This window comes from Micromesistius poutassou (assembly GCF_964030765.1).
Source record: "Micromesistius poutassou genome assembly, chromosome: 16".
In the NCBI taxonomy this organism is placed as follows: Eukaryota; Metazoa; Chordata; class Actinopteri; order Gadiformes; family Gadidae; genus Micromesistius; species Micromesistius poutassou.
Window position 1 is genome coordinate 5,310,776 of NC_140286.1, and position 18,861 is coordinate 5,329,636.

The window sequence follows — 18,861 nt, forward strand, 5'->3', positions numbered from 1 at the left end:
TGTTTACATGCTCATGTGTGGCCAGTCCGTGCCCCTCAGTGACCTCGACATAGGGGTGCTGCTCGATGTGGAGAAAGGGGGAAAACTGCAACAGGTGACATTAATGAAATTCTGTTGTGTGTTGCAATGATAAAGTAAAGACAAGTTACTTTAGAGGATGTCTTATTTAGTTTTTCATATAAAGATGTAGATATTTGCATTATTGCACAGCATACCAACACAGCAAATTGAAGACAAAGCTTTTTTTTCTCTTTGTTAATTTTGAAAAGTTGAAGGCGTGTCGCACTGAGGAGGACCTGCAGAGCCGAGGACACAGTTGTGTCTTTCCACCATAAGGTGAGCAGAATAAAAACGAAAAAAGATACAGAAACAAATGAGGGACACACAAAATAAGTATTTTGGATTTGAATAAGGGGGGGGGGGGTCATTTAGTTGCATCCAAAACAAAGTGTACTTCTGTTCTCCCTGCAAGTCGTTTTTGAATGCAATAAAACAACAAAAAAAATATTTAAAAAGCAAAACTGAGGCAACTTCAGTGGCTTCAACCTCTCCATTCATGGATGACTAGTCTATCCCATGCACAACTGTCTGTACATCATTATAATACATTGCAGTGCTTGCAATAAGACAAACAATTGAATGGTTTAGCTTTTTATTTGCGAATCCAGAGATGTACTTGTTAGGAAATTCCACTTGTGGTGAAATCTATATATATTTTAAAAGCGCATTGTAGCTCGTTGCTCAGAGAGAGAGAGAGAGAGAGAGAGAGAGAGAGAGAGAGAGAGAGAGAGAGAGAGAGAGAGAGAAGAGAGAGAGAGAGAGAGAGAGAGAGAGAGAGAGAGAGAGAGAGAGAGAGAGAGAGAGAGAGAGAGAGAGAGAGAGAGAGAGAGAGAGAGAGAGAGAGAGAGAGAGAGAGAGAGACTCTGCGACTGCTTTGGACCGGTACATTGGTGACCTTATTTAAAAAAATAGTAGAAGTCGATGTGCGGTAATGGCTGGAGGAAAACAAAAATCCCAACTGGGGCATCTCCAATAACATTCCACCCTTCCCTCTGGCAGCGGCCCTTTAGCTCTGAAGGGCAGAGAACACAGACACATTAACAACAGACATTACTCCTGTTAGACAGGGCTCATACCACGGCTGCTGCTGCCGCTCAAAGTGGACATCACTTAAATTACCTGTAGCTCAAACAAGGCTAGTGAGATGAACACAAGACAATTTACTGCTTACGCAAAACTGTTATTTATGAGGTATCAAGATCTTTGGTCCCGTGCTGTCTAGGTGGAGACTAGATGTATGTAGCCTATAAGGTTATTCAAATTCGGTTAAAATTCTACCTCTGCTGGCCCACAACTAGATCGTCTCGTTGTCTCGTTACACGCTTTCTAAGTTAATTAGGGACCGTTCAGAATTTATGGAATGGACCACCGGAGGAGGGGTTATGACTTAATTTTTTTTGTTTTTGTCATTAAACGGCAACATTTCAAAGTGCTTAAAAAAGTGTGTTTGGAGCATATTTTCCCATGTAGCTCTCAGTCTCGGCCCCCACCCCACCCCCATGATGAACCACACCTGACCCTTCCCCCTTAATCACAGGCATGTTATCAACAACGAGCCAGGGCCCGGTTTCCAGAGACCTTCTTAAAGCCTTCTTAACGCTACGTCATTCGTAACCTCTAGCCTACTTTAAGTTCTACCTTAACATTACGTTAACATTACCTTAAAAACGTAGCAAAACTTAGAGGGCTCATGTCTACCGAAGACTTACAAACACTTGTACATGCCTTTATCACTAGCAAGCTTGATTACTGCAATGGTCTCCTTACAGGTCTCCCAAAAAAAACTCTAAGGCAACTACAGCTTGTTCAGAATGCTGCTGCTAGAGTTCTAACAAAGACCAAAAAATGTGAACATATTACACCAATTCTTAAATCATTACATTGGCTCCCTGTATGTCAGAGAATTGATTTTAAAATCATGTTGCTAACCTATAAATCCCTACATGGTTTAGGGCCAAAATATTTAACTGATATGCTTCCACTACATAAGTCTTCTAGAGTCTAGGATCTTAGTGGTCTAGAATCTAGACCACTAAGATCCTCTGAGACCAATCTGTTAATTATCCCCAGAGTCAACACGAAACATGGGGAAGCAGGAAATCCCGTTGCGCATGGAACTGCCACATTGGCAGTGTTGTGTTTCACCAATATTATATACACTACAGTAGCCTACATATATAGGCTACGGTACAGCAGGAGAGGTCAGATCGACTCGCTTCCAATAATTAAAAAAACTCGCAACTTCACAAAAAATGTAAATGGGAATAATCACTCAAAGTTAAGTTGTGGCGTGGTTGGAGTCCACAAACCCGCTCCCGAGGGGGACACTGATCAGCGTTTCGCCGTGTGTGTCGCTCCTTTCCCGGGGCTAGAGTTAGGCTGCGTGTGGTTGTGTGTCGGGCGTGGTTGTGTGTGTCCGACGTGGCTGGAGTCCACGGACCGACTCCGGAGGATCAGCGTTTCGCTGTTTCGTTTTAGTGTCGTTCCTTTCCCAGGGCTCGAGTTTCGCCTCCATCAACATTACCGTATGACAACAATAGACGTGCAATCATTGCACTTTTTATTTTATTTTATTTCCCATCATAACCTTTCCCGGGAATCAGGAAATAGTCTTGATCAGATTCAGATTTCCAGAGAATCGCGTCTCCCGTGATTAAAACCTAATGACGACCCGCCCTTGTTGGAGAGGTTCTTTTCTACGACCCACTCACATTGAAGAGGTACTTTTTTAGATGGAAACGCGACCAAACCGAGTCGAGTCAAGGCGAGTTGAGTCGAGTCGAGCTGATACTGTCGGTGGAAAAGCGGCATAAGTGGTCTAAAGATTTTTTTCAACCACTGCATCTTTCCCTTGACGGCGCGCAAAGCCCGCACACAGACAGGTAGCAAAAAGCAAAGCAGTCTCAGCATAAACAGTAGCCTATTATATAATAGGCTAAATAAACAATTCAAAATTTAGCTTTCATTTAAAAATGTATATTTTCTGCAACAGATGTAATTAAGGATGTGATTGCCTCAATCTCCTCCGCTCTTTCTATATTTTTTATTTTTTTTAAATCAGTGTAGGCTATGCTATCGCCCATGGTTAGATAAATGTTTAGGCCTACTAGAAGGATTTCGAGCAATGTTTTATTCGCAAAGACTGCAATATATTTAGAACACTGTCATGCACCTGCGCATGAAATGGAAAAGCACATTTCAGCACGTTCTTTCTTTCCCTTTACGAACGACGTAAGGAGTGTTTCCTAAGAAGACTCCTAAGAGACCGTTCAGGAACCACGCCTATAGAGGTAAACAAATGATACGTCTAAACATAGGAGTCTTTGTAGCGTGCTAAGAGTGGACATTATCGGGAAACCGGGCCCAAAGCTCTTCTGAATGCACAGAGATTCCACAAGATGGATCATATCTGAAGCTGACTGGTTCCATGTTGCGTAGCAAAGTCAACATTCGTTGAACGCTTACCATCAGAAACGCTAGGAACATAAAGCATGTCAAATGTAAGTAACATAATTAATACATCTTTCCCATATCTGACCCAACTCTGTCTCTGGGACTTGCTGGTGGTTGACTGGTGTGCATTTACAGTAGCTGCAGGCATTGTCCTGTGGTGGCAGGTCATAGTCCACCCATTCGTCGCACTTCAGGCACCTACCCCTCTGCGTGCCACGTTTATCCTTCATGTTCGTTTTTTTCTGGGTAGCAGTTACTCCTCCTTGGCCTTGCGCTGTGCCTTTCGTATACATATTCTTCACATATTCTTTCAGTGAGCGGTGATTATTTGTGAAATTGTGCAAACGACAGCCTTTTCAATGCATTTGAGGAAGGTGGTAGCATGTAGTTAAAGCTCTCAAATTGACGCTCGTCTGAGAAACAGAAAAAAATGTCAGCTTTGGCTTTACCTGCTAAAATAAACAATTACTCAGGAAGCGAGTCCAGTGACGAGTCCATGGGTTGAATTTGTTATTACCCAGTGTGCTTTGTGGAATGGTCTCAATGTTTTATTGTTTTATTTCATGTGAATAGCCTTTTTTCAGAAAGCAGATGTTCGTCACACAATGTCTTTTATGTGAAATATTAATAACTGACCATTCGTCACTCAATATTTGTGATGTGACATATTGAGTTAGTAAATTACTCAATTGTTAGTAAATTGTCCGGGGGGGGGGGGGGTCATATTAATTCTGTCGACTGCAGGGTCATGTCAAAATAAAATGATATCTCCGGGGGGGGGGGGGGGTTATGCATAAAGTGATCAGAGGTCCAAATCCCTCCAGTGGGTCTTAAAATAAATAACGAACAGTCCCCAAGTTACAAACTTACAAGTTGTAAGTTACTTGTGGAGACTAGATGCGGTTGGTCCATGGGTTGAATTTGTTATTACCCAGTGTGCTTTGTGGAATGGTCTCAATGTTTTATTGTTTTATTTCATGTGAATAGCCTAGGCCTAGTTTACTACCTTTTTTTCAGAAAGCAGATGTTCGTCACACAATGTCATTGATGTGAAATATTAACGGAGGCTATCGGGTGACAGCGGCAGAGGGCTAACCTGCTGTGGGACTCCCAGCATCCTGCTCTTAAAGGTGACATATTATACCACCAGGTGGGAGTGGGATTAGCCCTTACGAGCCGTTTTTTAAAAATCGCCCTCTTCTGACATCATAAGTGGGCGTGTGCACCTAGATGTACGATGGATAGATGAGCAACGTTCGCTACAGTCCACTGGCTGGTAGACTGATCTATCCAGCGCACATCTAGGTGGACACGCCCACTTGTTCAAACGGCTTGCAACGGCTAATTTCCCTCACACCTGGTGGTATAACATGTCACTTTTAAACACGCTGACGCTGGAGGGGTTTTCTGACAGGCAGTGTGGCGTCGTTCTGATAGGCTTACCTTTTTTTTGTGATTTCATATGCGTCTTCTCTCTCCCCTGCTCGCTGTCTCTCTCCCCTGCTTGCTGTCTCTCTCCCCTGCTCTCTGTCTCTCTCCCCTGCTCACTACAGCCAAGGAAAGGTCCTCCGCAGATGGGGAGGGGGTGGTGTGGGGGGGGGGGGTTCGGGGCTCGGTACTAGCCGCTGCCACGCAGCTTTTTAATGGGAACACGTCGTCAATTAACCTACCTGCTTAAATAAACGGATGAAAAAGAAAAGGATAAAAAAAATAGAAAAAAGAGAAACATTTCCCCGACAAGACCGCGGATCAATGTAAATTTTCCGGCGGAGTCTGTGGCCTGGCTGACCCTAATTAAAGCGGCGCGCTGTCTGTGAATAAGATACGCATGCTAATTAATCAGCGCTTGGGCTCATTGTGCGGCGGCGGCGGCGGCTGCCCTCCGCGTTCGCCTGCTCTGGTTTGAGAAGCCGTTTTCCGACTGTGAGGAAGAGGACCAGGGCAGGACGCCCGCCTACTGCTACAACTGCTCCAGAAAGGGCCACTTTGGCCACGTGAGTCGCCGCTTCAGTCTGCACCGCAGCATCCTCTCCTCTTGTCCCTCCCTCTATCTCTTTACCCTGCTCTCCCTTTCTTCATTTTCTCCAAAGCAAATAATGAATCAAATTTATAATCTAAAGATGAATATTATCAAAAAATATAGCGAGTGTGTGCCCTTTTTGCAAGATCAGTAATAGGTGTGTGTGTGTCTCAGGCATGTACACAGCGTCGGATGTATAATGGGACCTACCCCAGCACGCCCTTCATCAACCACTACGACACTCCCGTCGACTTCAACCAGAGGGAGCACAGGGTGAAGTGGAAGGTCAAAGGTAAGCTCTGTCTCTCTCTTCTCCTCTGACACACAGCACCCTGATCCCACTAGTTTTAGAATGCCACTAAATAACATTGTGATTTTATTTACTTTTCCCCCCCGTCCAGAACTTGAGGATGCTGGCCTGCTCGGCACCACACCCAAACCCCCCGCCGCCCTGGGACCACCAAAGAAGAGGCAGAGGACCAGCCACCATCACGACTACAAGAAGAAGAACCACCACCGGCAGCAGGAGAACGCCAACACCCGCCCCTCCTCCGCCAGGGTCCCCACGCCTGGCTCCAGCTCCACTCCCACTCACACCCACGCCCCGCTGGCCTGCCGTCGTCTTCAAGACGAAGATGTCCGCCAAGCTGAAGCCGACGCCCGTCAGCGGCGCCGCCAACCAGTGGAAGCCTGTGACGGCTCCGCCCTCCTCCTCCTCCTCCACCACCGCTGCCACACCGCAGAAACGCACGTTCTACGAGGAGGAGTGCTTCCGCCGGGGCGGGGAAGAGAAGGCGGCGAAGAAGAGCAGGAACAGGAAGCGGAAAGTAGAAGAGGTTATCTAAAGGCGGTGGCGCAGACATGTACCCCACCGACGAAAACCTCTTCACCATCAAACAGAGGAAAGGGAAACGCAAGCAGTAGAGCAACGCGGTAACCTCTATAGAGCTGAGCTGTTGGTCTTGTCAGCCTGAATTCTGTTGGTTTATATGAACACACACACACACACACACACAACACACAACTGGTTGAAATACTGCAGTAGCAGAAACCTCAGAGATGAATGGAAAGCAGGTTCAGAATAAATGTGGAGATGTTTCTTCATGGTCTTCTAAGTGGGTTGGTTTATTTACTTCCATGATGTTAAGTCAAGTGAAGGCGAGTTAACCAAAATTGATATTAATAAGGCTGTCAAAGGAACCAATTGTTAATATTTTACCTTAATTTCCTTATGAGTCTGCTCAACCTCTGTTCAAATAAAAAAGATTTTGGCTTGATTTTGTCAAGCCTATAGAATTTGGTCTCATTTACTTTCATGCTGTGCGTTTGCAAGTTCCAACTTGAGAGATTGAATATAGTATAGGAGACTACCATTGTGCCTCTGATTTAAGCTGGTAGTTTTCAGTGTTTCAGTGCTTTACAGTCTACTTATTCTTGTAATAGGCCTATAAAACAAAGTCTACTGCAACACCTCGTGGTTATATTCTGCTTATCAAGTTCTCGAATGGAGGACCAAGCAGAGGAATCATTCACGTTGGAAGTAATCTCTCTTCAACTCACTAAACTCCATTTGTTTTTACTATTCAGTAGCTTTTAAATTTGTTTTTCATGATTGATGGACGAGATAACTGTTGTAATTAGTATAGTTGTAATTAGAATAGTTGGTTGAATAATGGACTAGGCCTACATGGACGCAAGGCCAAGGCAGTGGGAGTATCCGGAAGGTCCTTTACTACTATGGATTCCTCTCAGATGAGTGCGATGTTTTAGATCTTGGGGGATGAGGCTTCAGCCACACAGTCCTCAAGGACATACAGAATTCCCACAGTGACTCCCTTGGCAGCCACGTCATCTGGATCAGTTTCCTGTTTGAGGACATAAAGAAATTCAATTCAAACTCACATCACACACACTACATGTCTTGTAGGGAGCCAGGCATCCCTTCTACATCTCAAATTGGATTGTCATATCCAATATGAAGTTGTCTGTCATTTTAGCTTTGTTGTTGAAGGACCATTCCGGTGTATACTGATCCATATCCCCGTCGTTCAAGCTTATCTGGTGCTGTCCATGGGAAAAATAATGAGAAAATTTGTAAAGCTGACTTAAATGTGGTAAAGAACCTTCCCTTTCTGTGCCCTATTTGGTCAGCTTTATATCTCTGTCCATAATTTTATCCATGTTTTTTATCCTAATTTTCCCATTATTTTCCCTATGGACAGTATGCAATGACCTCAAACAGGGCTATGAATGACGTTGGCTCCTCACTCTAGTCACAAAGAACAAGGCTCTGGGCAGCACCGGTGTTACACCGAATTCTGCGACCCACCGAAAAGTGTGACCCCAGGGGGCGGGTCTTTCTTTTCTTGATACAAACGTTAATTCTAAACAGCCTTTTACATAGTAGCCTATAATAGGAAATGCCCAAAGGTAAATCTACGTAATTAAAGACTGACTGTAGCTTTTAATGGGGAAAGAAGCAACGGTGATGGACCGTACTAAACGCCCTAAAATCTATTTATTAAGCACATTTATTAACAAGGTGAGGGGGTGTTATGTTTTATTTATGTTTTTGTTATAATGCACACCGTTTTTTCGACTTCATGGCTGTCTATTTCAAACTCATGCTGTGTGCATGTATGCAGAAAATGTGCAACGGTGGGTCGCAGAATTCGGTGTAACACCGGCGCTCCGCACACGCAGAACACGCACTGCGCGTAGGGCACCAAGTGTCTGGGGGGGCACCAAAAAAATCTGTCTCGTAAAAAATCATCATCATAATAATAATCATAATAACGCGATATATTTAAAATGAACATGTGTAAAACGTGTTAATAGCAATACAAAAGTAACATTTGCTCGAGAAAAAGATGCGTCTCCTGTGCGGCCCTCTCTCTCTCCCCTTGGTGCCCCCCTCCCCCACATCCCAGTGGTATGTTCGATTAGATCATTCTCAAGTTTGGCAGACACCTGTGTTTGGACATGGCCTAGAAAAGGCATTAAGAGTCGGGGGCGGATAAGAGAAAAAATAAGAGACAGCGAGATGATGCACGCACGTCGATGGCAGGTAAGACAATGTTTTAAATAAAAATGGCTAATTCTGTAATTTAGTCCTTGTATGAATGTCTATGCTCATGCCAGGTAATGTTAACGTTACCGTTAACGTCAACAAACTAACGTTAGCTCCTATATTCTATTAGCCATCAGAAGTCGTCAGCCAAGTATTAGCCAAGTTTACTTATATAGGCCTAGGTCTACTGCATTTCAGGACGTTTATTTGGCGTTTGTTATGTAGCCAACGTTATGACGTTATGCATGTGTACTGTGAACCAACGAGTATGCAATTGTGTACTGTAGTGGAAAAAGTAATGCTACAGATGATACTTTAAAGTAATGAGTTGATGAATGGAGAATGGCTCCTGCTAACATGAATTCTGAGAAACCTTGCATCTACAGGGCAACATCTGCAGGTGAAACTACAATTTGAAAGAAAATAAAGAAATCTTAGTTATGTCTCCCTTCACATTCATAGTTTTCAAATTATGTAGATTTTTTTTTAGATTGTGAGCCATCAATCATTGTCTTAAAGGTAAAATAGTTTTAAATGTTGTCATGCATCAGTGATTTACACATTGGCTTACATAAACCTGTAATTAATATGTAATATTGTTTTTGAATCAAGGTGCAAAACTGTATTTCAGTGTACAATCCCTGAGTATTTTTTCTTGTATTTCTGAATGCAGGGTCAATGCTTAGATATGTGCAAGGAGTTCCTCAAGACCAGGAGGAAGATTTAGATGATCAACCATCCACCAGCAGTTCAAGCACACATCATCAACCACCAATCTCTGCAGACTCTGCAACAGCACCCAGCCCTGACCAACAACCATCAACTACTAGTTCAGGACTTAATGTTTGGTTAATGTTTGGTGCTATTGTTAATGCAAAATTAGTGTAGTCTTTTATCAAGATTTTAATTTCTCTTTATTTGCACATTACATTTTGCAAAACTGTTGAGAAGTTATTTTGGAAATAAAGAGAAACGTACTGACAATTACTGAATTGATGTTTGATTGATGATTTTCGGGGGGGCACCACAATGCATTTGTGCTTAGGGCACCCAAATGGCTAGCACCCTAAATGCTTTTAAAAATGATAATGGCTATAGACAATTTTTGACCGGTTACAAATTCTCCCAATTTACTTACTATTCCTCTGTACATATTTGTTTTTTCCTGCATTTTACAGATTTGTGAGGATTTTTTCTGTATTACAAACAAAGATCTACTTGGAACATTCAGAGCCGCTGTAGAAAAATATGCGCCCCTACTGCTGAGTTTGTACCGCGCCCGAAAAACAGAGTTTGGCAAGGACCTGAAGGAGATACTGAGAAAGCTTGATGATGAGGTGTGTGCACAGTACAGTACCAAACAATACTTTTGCCCAGATTAAATTCAATCTGTTGAATTACAATTAGTCTTGCTATTATTAGAGCTATCTTTCTGTTTTTTCTTTTTTTCTTTGAGACCACCAACATCGTCAGACACGGCAAGGAAGCAGCCATGAAAGGACTTCCTGTGTTCCTACGTGAAGATCCTAATCTACTTTTCAAGCAGTGTCTTGTAAGTATTAATGGTCATTAATATAAATTTTACAAGCATAGAGATACAATTGTAAAATGAAGATACTGTAATTGAAAATACTACACAAGTAGAAAATCTGAAAGTTTATTTCTGTTTCTCGGACTGCTTGAGAGAGGGAAGGGAAGTTAATTGCCTGTCTTATATAAAAGCTTATTGGTTGTGAAGTGAGTCCCTCTAGCGCATTTGACAGGGGTTTCAGATTATACCATGAGGAAGATGCTGCTTTGATATACAGGTTGTTGTCGGCAGATGTTAGACCGAGGCTACCTGCTTTGGCTAGAACTAGGGGGCTAGATCACAGCCATATCACTCACCACCTGTCAGGTCATTCTTTTGATACTAGTGATTAGGTCTAGGCCTCTACAGGCTACAAGCTATTATTTTTCTTACAGTCCGAGTCAAATGTTCTGGGCCACATAACTACAAGGGTGATATACTCTTCTACATTGGGTTGGAACCATTTCCTTGGTTTTGTGGACATTGCAGGTTATGCTGGTGAGCTGGCACGCATCTCACAGGGGTGAATTATACCATAGATTATAGATAGATAGATTATACCATGAGGGAAGATGCTTTTATTGAGCTGGCTCCTCTCTGCTCTTTTATCTGTTTAAATGTGCGCTATGCATGATGGAAGTTCAGTTTGTATTATTTGTTTAAATTTCTTGGTTGATGCTTTTGCCCAACAGAACGTAGAGTAGGTTTAAAGTTTAGGATCACTTTGAATTTTCTTGTTTTCAATGGAAACACACATGAGTTATCCTGCATAGGAAATATAGGAGACCAAATCCTGTCTTTATTCATTTTTTCCAGATTCATATGGCGGTCTTATCATGGTAAACTAGCTCATTGTCAGGTGTTTAACAGCGACACACACTCGGAGACAGTAAAGAAAGACAGGTCCTAGCTGCTACACGCGTTTGATGTGCTCTCACCGTTCTCATGCACACAATTGTTTTTTTTAATACATAAATTAAAGGCTTGCGGTTTGTCCACGATGCAGCCTATATGTGGGAAATTACGGTAGTGTAGTTTACATAGTTTTCATAGTTATCAGCCTACGTGCTGCTGAGAAGACCAGAGTTTTTTTTACAACACCCTCAGGGGTCGCATAGCTATTGGATCATGAGGAGATATTAGCTGAATGCTAGGAAATGTTATTTGTTTAAAGGTCCCATGGCATGCTATTTTATGGATGCTTTAATAAAGGTGTTAGTGGGCCCCTAATACAGTATTTGAAGACGTTCAAGAAACTCAGCATTGGTGCAGAGAGTTACAGCCACTACGAGCCAGTCCCACAATGAGCTCTCCACAAACGTGCCGTTTTTAGAGGCGGGTCAAGGTGGAGGGTGGGAGTGTGGCCCTGAGCAGCTTGTGGCCACGGTACCATGCGCTAGTGTTTACAGTGGAACACTGAACACTCCGGGTGCTCCGGCGGGAGTCCTGGAGCTCTATATCTAAATAATATCATATTATATTTAGATATCTATATAATATATATTATCATGGTCAAAAGCTGTTTGCGCCTCCGTATGATATTATGAATCTCAAACGACTGCGACGGGTTCTCAGACGCCTCTGGTTCTTCCACTTCCACGTCAATATTAAGTAGGCTACAGACTCAACGGAGAAACGAAATGGAGGAGAAGGGGATTGTTGCCCGCGATTGTTGCCCGGGGTTGTCTGCGTCGGGTTGGTTGAGAAGGAATTGGGAACCGCGACATGGAGGAGAAAAGGATTGTTGCCCAGGATTGTCCGTCAAAGCCCCGCAGAACGCTAGCCGCCCCCGGGGCTGCCCGCCCAGCCCCGCTGCCATGGCAGCGGTCCGTCGGAACCCCACTGCCCGCTGGCCACCCCCGGGGCTACCTGCTGAACGCTGGCCAACCCCGGGGCTGCCCGCCCAGCCCCACTGCCCGCTACAGCGGGGCTCCGACGGACAATCCTAGGAAACAATCCTTTTTTCCTCCACGTCGCGGTTCCCAATTCCTTCTCAACCAACCCGACGCAGTCTAGTCTTTTCACCAAATGGGAGCTTTATGCAAGCTTGCATTATTGTGTTGCATGTTATGCGCCATGAAGGCCGCCTCATACCTCCGGATCCGGACGAAATTCGTCCGTCCGTACTAAACGTTGTCTCCGGGACTACCCTTCATACCTCCGTCCGGTTTCAGTGTTATGGATGTTACGCAAAACAACCTCTAGAGGGCAGTGACTGTCGTGTATAAAATGACCGGCATCGACAATCGCAAACATAGTATCTGTAGAGGAGATGATTTTGCTCTGTGTCATCTGGCACAAAGTGTACGTGGCGGTGGCATGTGGCACCCCTCACCAACCTGCAGATTCTCTGCTCAAAATTTAAATTCAAAACAGTTTTATTGGCATAAAAAATATACATTTGCATTGCCAAAGCAGGTGAACAATAAAATTATAAGGTGAAGTACATAGTATAATATAAGTATAAAACGTTAAATACAAAATATATATACATATCAGTTATTATAGGCCTACTAGTCTCGTGGTTGGGACTTCTGCCTCTACTGCCGCCATGATCTCCGGTGGTAGTGCTCCGGTTTGTCCGGAGCACTCCGGATTCGTAAGCTCAGAGGCGACGGACCCACTGACGGACGACCTCCGGGACCAGACAAAAGCGTCCGTATCCGTATTTACCGTAGGGTGTGAATGGGCCTTTACACCAACAGCGGAACGGTTATCCAAATAACAAAGAACACTTGTGTTACAGTGTGTGTATTCACACACACACATGTGGCGCTCGCACGGTCCTAGCTCATTGTCTCATTGGCGGGCCAAATTCTCTGGGCGGGCCAAGCAGAGAAAGGGGAGGTAACATGGCCCCATATGACGTCATATGGGGCCGGAAGCCAAATCGAAGCGTTTCAGCGATCCTTTTTTCAAAGACGGCGCAAGATAGCTACTTCTCGGTTTACACCTAACGCAATTTTTAGCTACTGGGGGACCATAGGGAGGCTAGGGGAACTCAACTTAATGTTAGAAAACCTCAAAGTGAAAATGTCATGCTATGGGGCCTTTTAAATGGCTTATTAATTCATAGGGCTCCTTTTTAGGTATAGGCCCATTTGATTGTTGTTTCTGCTGATCAGGTGCACCAACCCATTGCAGCAGCAAATTTGATGATGGAGGTGTGATTGCTGCATCACATAGCCCTGGGCAGAGCCGTATATAGAGAGAGTTCTGCCAACTGAAATCATGGGTGCCATCTTGTAGACCCAAGTCAGCTCACTGTACAACGTCTGCCAATGGAACGAAGATGGGATGTTGCAACAAATCGCTCATTATCATCATAAACTGTTTGTGAATGTTAAAAGGTTTCTCATACTTTGCTAAAATATAAACGCTTTTACAAATATATCACGTTGAACGTCTCGAGAAGACAGACAATTATGCCTACATCACCTACAGGGCTCCAGACTAACTTTTTCACAGGTAGCACTGGTGCCACCTAGCTTTTCATTTAGTAGCACCAAAACAAATTAGGTAGCACCATATTTTTCTTTGTATAGCGTGTTATTAATACATGACCTTATGTTTATGAAAGATTGACAAATAAATAGATAAAGAATAAAAATAAAGATAGATAAACGCCTTTAAATTAAGCACATAACATGGAATATTTATATTTACACACACACACACACACACACACGTTATTCTGTGTGTTTTTATAAGATATCTGGGCATGATGGCATTAAATAATAATTAATTCTAAAGGAAATTATAATTAACCTATAGAGCATTTTTCCATATAGTTATTATCATTTGGCTATATGAAACAGAAATGAGACACACTCCTTACCTTCTGCATGGGCATGTTCAACCACAATATGGCCAATAAGAATATTGCACGGTTTTCCATCTTCAACGATACAGGCATATATAATCTCGCACTCTTTGGTGGATTTGTCAGTGGAACCGTCAAGCATGAACGAGAGGTAGGGGGCGGATGCGACTTTGTCAGCGGTCTTTCCCTTGAGTGTGTCTGCTATAACTCCCACAAATTGTGCACACGCAGTGTCGTTGGAATATGTGGGGTTGACGTTCAGTCCGTTCTTCATCATTTTGTGAACGGGAGTTCCTCTTTAGCGATGTTGTAGGCGGTGTTAAACTTGATGATCATTTGTTCATTCTCCGCCGACCGATTGGTCTCATCTATCCGATTAAATGAGGTGGGGAGAGACTGGGAGCTTCATGTGATGCAGCGGTCCCTGCACGTCTTGTGCTTTTGGCTTTCATTGTGTAATTTTAATGACTGAACTTTGAATTGTGTAGACCCGTTTACAAAATGTGTTTTGCCTGCAACGGACGGGCCACATGTCCTGCAGTACACACCATGGTTTGTCCTTCATAACGCAACAACGGGAACTGCGCCAGCCATTTTTGTTGAAAACAATACTTTTTTTTTTTCTCCCCACTGCCCCCCGCCTCTTTCGCCAACCTGTCACTGTCCTCTTCAGAATAAGAATCTGAGATTATTTTTGCTTCCTCTGCTAACCCTTCTCCAGCACCAACAACAGCCTCATTTGTTTCCTCCTCCGAGACATTTTTCTTCTTAAAATAATCTACTATCGACCGCTTCGTATCTGCTCGTCCTCCTGCAAGTAGCACCGGAGCGACCTCATTAAATTTTAACTCACACCTTAAGAAATTAGGTCGCTAATAGGTCGCACTCTGGAGCCCTGATCGCCAATCAGTGGAGCCGCGTTCACCTTACCTTCTCCGATAGCCGTCGCCGTGTAGCCTACGATTACTTATTGAGACATTGGCTAAAAATTACAACTTCTTGGTTATTTATTTTAATCTAGACTATAAATATTTCCCCTAAACATCAAATTAACCCTTCTCGTAGCCTACTTAGGTGTCATGATCAGACTGTGTCTATTGTTAAAAGTCTGACTGATGACTAATGCCCAAGGGAAAAAAGACCATACACGTATGATTTTGTTTATCAATTAAAGAGTTTTCTCTTTCATAAAAAATGAATCAGATGTTAGCAATATAAAAATAACTTTGGTTACTTCTTAGACTATAACTTATAATACATTCTGAATGTTTGCATTCAAATCCTAGCAGTACGCAATAATTTGTACAACGTTTAAACAACAGACTCTCAGGAAGATCCTCCAACAGGAAAATTCATATTCAATATTCATATTAAAATATCAACAGTGAAATCAGGGAAGAGCCATTAAAACATCTCAAATATTACGGTAAAAGTATACATTTTGTATAAGACAATCTTTAATATCTTTACTTCTGACACTATATAGCGTATAATACATTCTGAATACATTCTGAATGTTTGCATTCAGAGATGGTTCATCTTCAGTCCGTTTCGTTTGGTGGGTCTGCTGGGCGGTGTCGGTGGGGTAAAGACGAACAGTGTTGGGATGGAATTTGGCTTGAGCTTCCTAACACCATCAGCTCTGTGACTCTGTGACTGTGTCTCATCGAAGTGGTCCTACAAACGGAGTCAGACATTTTAATGCAATTTCAAAGAGAAAGTAAGATGATGGTAATGGATTTTCACAGAATGGCATCTAACCAATGCATAGTTATTGCATGGATTACATAAGCGCTTTGGCACCATGCTGTTTGCACTAGACTCTAGACAAGAGTAACATAAATCTCTCCAGCAAACATGAACTGACCATGTATTATCTGTAACTCGAGAAATAGCTGACCAAGCAATGCTGCAAAAGGGCATTTGTTTGCAATATATCCACATGATTTCCGTGCAAAGTTAATCACAATCTTTCTGACATGCATGAACATAAACAAAGACAATGCAGCCGGTGTTTTGAAAGAATGCAGGGTAAAATGCGGCAGTGCAGAAAGCAATGATGTAGTATTAATAGTTGTCATTATTCTAAAAATTGCATAGATTTTCACAGAATGGCATCTAACCAGTGCATACTTATGCATACTTATGCATAAAAGAGCCTGGTGGAAAAATACAGACGGCAGATGCAGGTTGTTTGTCCCGGAGTTCAGTGCTGCTAGCATTAGCATAAAAAAGGCGCAAAGAGCTAGCGAGCATCGTGTAGCTTAACACTACTAGGCTAAGTTCAAATCAAATTCACTTTGGTTAGTACTTTTTTCGAAGCCTGCCAGGAATTGATGGGGTACAATAATATTTTCCAAATGTGTTTTCTTTACAAAGTCCATGATAGAAATGTTCTTACCTCACACAACAAGGAAAAATTATTCGGCTTCCAGTTCATCCTTCTGACCCTCTGCTCCCACAATTTCCTCCTAGTAGGGTCCTGAGGGAAATGATGCAGACGTTTACCACGTCCGGGCCTTAGAGAGCAACCATAGGCTACACAACACAACATTTTCTTTCGAAAAGTAATGATATTACAGATATATATTCCTCTCTTGTAAGTTGTCGCACTTGCCTTGATAGCATGGTAATGACGATTGATTAATGTTTGGTCTGTAAGATGGCGTACACAAAACACTTGACTACCTTTGAACCAATCCATGACAGAATTGTCCTGAACGTTCTAAACAGAGTTGGCGGAACTCTCTCTATATACGGCTCTGGCCCTGGGAAGCACTTGTGCTGAGGGATAGTGGATGTCACATTTCCTACTCTGGCCACCTGTGATCGGTTCTTTTAAGCAATCTTACACAAGATGGCGTTCTTGAATGTCATTGGTATGCAAAGCACAGCCGTAGGAACGAGGCGCTTGCGCCGAGTTCCGAAGTCCTGTGCTTCAAGTACCAATAATGACATTCAAGAACACCATCGAGTGTAAGATTGCAAATCAATAACACAAACCATCTTCATTATTAACAATATTGTAAAATGTTTTCATATTGTGGGTTAATTTGCCCACAAATTCAAGCTTTCTGCCCGAGTTCATCTCAATCAGAAAATAGTTCCTATAGTAAAAGTGCCTCGTTCCTACTGCGCAAGTGAAACAATGTAACAGTTGAACGTTGTTATGGAAACTAGGCTCATGAAAGTAGTTTCAGCTAGTTAGCGTAGCGATACTTTCTGTAATTAGGCACATTATTTTTGTCCGTTCTTTCACCAGGCATTTAAACACACTCTAGAATGGGAATTGACCAATCGGAGTGCTTGCTTAAACTTGTGTGTTATTGAATACCACATTAATTTTCTAATTTTTCCCATGGACAGCACCAGATAGGCTTGAATGACGGGGATATGGATCAGTATACACCGGAATGGTCCTTCAACAACAAAGCTAAAATGACAGACAACTTCATATTGGATATGACAATCCAATTTGAGATGCCTGGCTCCCTACAAGACATGTAGTATGTGATGTGAGTTTGAATTGAAAATCATATTTCTTAATGTCCTCAAACAGGAAACTGATCCAGATGACGTGGCTGCCAAGGGAGTCACTGTGGGAATTCTGTATGTCCTGTGTGGCTGAAGCCTCATCCCCCAAGATCCAAAACATCGCACTCATCTTAGAGGAATCCATAGTAGTAAAGGACCTTCCGGATACTCCCATGGCCTACCTTCTCGGCCTCCTTTATGCACTCAATATTTCCTATCCGGAGGACCTTAAGTACACCTTTGAAACACGTGTTCCTGGATAATGGCCCAAAGTGCTCTGTGTGCGATCTCTAAAGAAAAAGCTTTGTCTTGTCTAAACGTTGCAAAAAGAAAAGTGAAATAAAGAAACAGGTTTTCCCTCTTGGAGTCAGCTCTGATTAGCAGCTGTGAAATTTGACAAGTTCACATAATTGTTTTGTGTTGTGTTCTCAGACTAATTGCTGGTTAATAACTCAAAAGTTTGTAAAATGTGTGTTACACCCATTTGTAAGTTATGTAGTTATTGCTAATAAGGCAACGTGAAATTTGACATTGATTTATTTTATTTATATTTTTCTACATTGTTACATTGCTACATTGATTGTTCTAGCAAAATGTTAATGCAGAATGTATTTTCAAGTTAGACCTGTGAAGCCATACGTGTCAAGACAGCTGTGAATGACATGTTATGTGAATTTTAACAGAACTTTTTCATGTTCATTCTCTTGATGCCCATAGTCATCTCTGACCAGCAGCTGCCAAACTAATGTTTTAAGTGTTTATCACACATTTTATTGTCTTAAATTGTATTTTAGATGCATCTGAGCAGGGATTATTGTTCTAGCATAAGTGTAACTGCAGAATGTTTTTCAAGTTATACCTGAATATTTGGCCATATTGTTGAATTTGAAATTCACACTTTGATCACTGACTAGCAGCTGTGAATGACATGTGTCATGTGAAATTTAACACTGAACTTTTTCATGTTAATTCTCTTGATGCCCATAGTCATCTCTGACCAGCAGCTGGCAAACTAATGTTTTAAGTGTTTATAAAGTGAAGAATGGGGAGATCTCACACTAGGGCTGAGAAGTTTCAAAAGTATTTTAAAAGCCGAAACAACAATTACAGGACACATAAACAAGGGGAAACGTTTCGGGTCTAGCCCTTCATCCGTGTTCCTTGTACGTTATGCGTCACAGGGCGCAGCGGCCTTTTATAGGCTCGCCTGCCAATCACCCCAAGACACAAGTTACACCACAGGTACTATAATATCACAATTATATACAAACATGTACAGGAGATATAACATTTGTATACAGAAACATAGTCACATTTTAATAGTGATACCA

At 42.5% G+C, this 18,861-nt stretch overlaps 1 protein-coding gene and 1 long non-coding RNA gene across 3 annotated transcripts; both read left to right on the forward strand.

Moving 5' to 3' along the window:
• The first annotated feature begins 276 nt into the window (after window positions 1-276).
• Window positions 277-6,839, forward strand: LOC311360749 (uncharacterized protein). The gene is made up of 4 exons (XM_084480838.1): window positions 277-336; window positions 5,424-5,507; window positions 5,708-5,825; window positions 5,935-6,839. Exons 3-4 carry the CDS (start codon window positions 5,726-5,728, stop codon window positions 6,468-6,470), a joined length of 636 nt encoding a protein of 211 aa, XP_084336964.1. The 5' UTR covers window positions 277-336; window positions 5,424-5,507; window positions 5,708-5,725; the 3' UTR covers window positions 6,471-6,839.
• Window positions 6,840-8,288: 1,449 nt separating this feature from the next.
• LOC311361044 lies at window positions 8,289-18,482 on the forward strand. 2 transcript variants are annotated; one of them, XR_014638543.1, is made up of 5 exons: window positions 8,292-8,600; window positions 9,277-9,432; window positions 9,782-9,940; window positions 10,060-10,155; window positions 17,556-18,480. It is a non-coding gene; the product is annotated as an uncharacterized lncRNA (long non-coding RNA). The 2 variants fall into 2 exon arrangements; XR_014638542.1 differs by having other exon boundaries at window positions 8,289-8,600; window positions 9,277-9,940; window positions 17,556-18,482.
• Window positions 18,483-18,861: the final 379 nt, after the last annotated feature.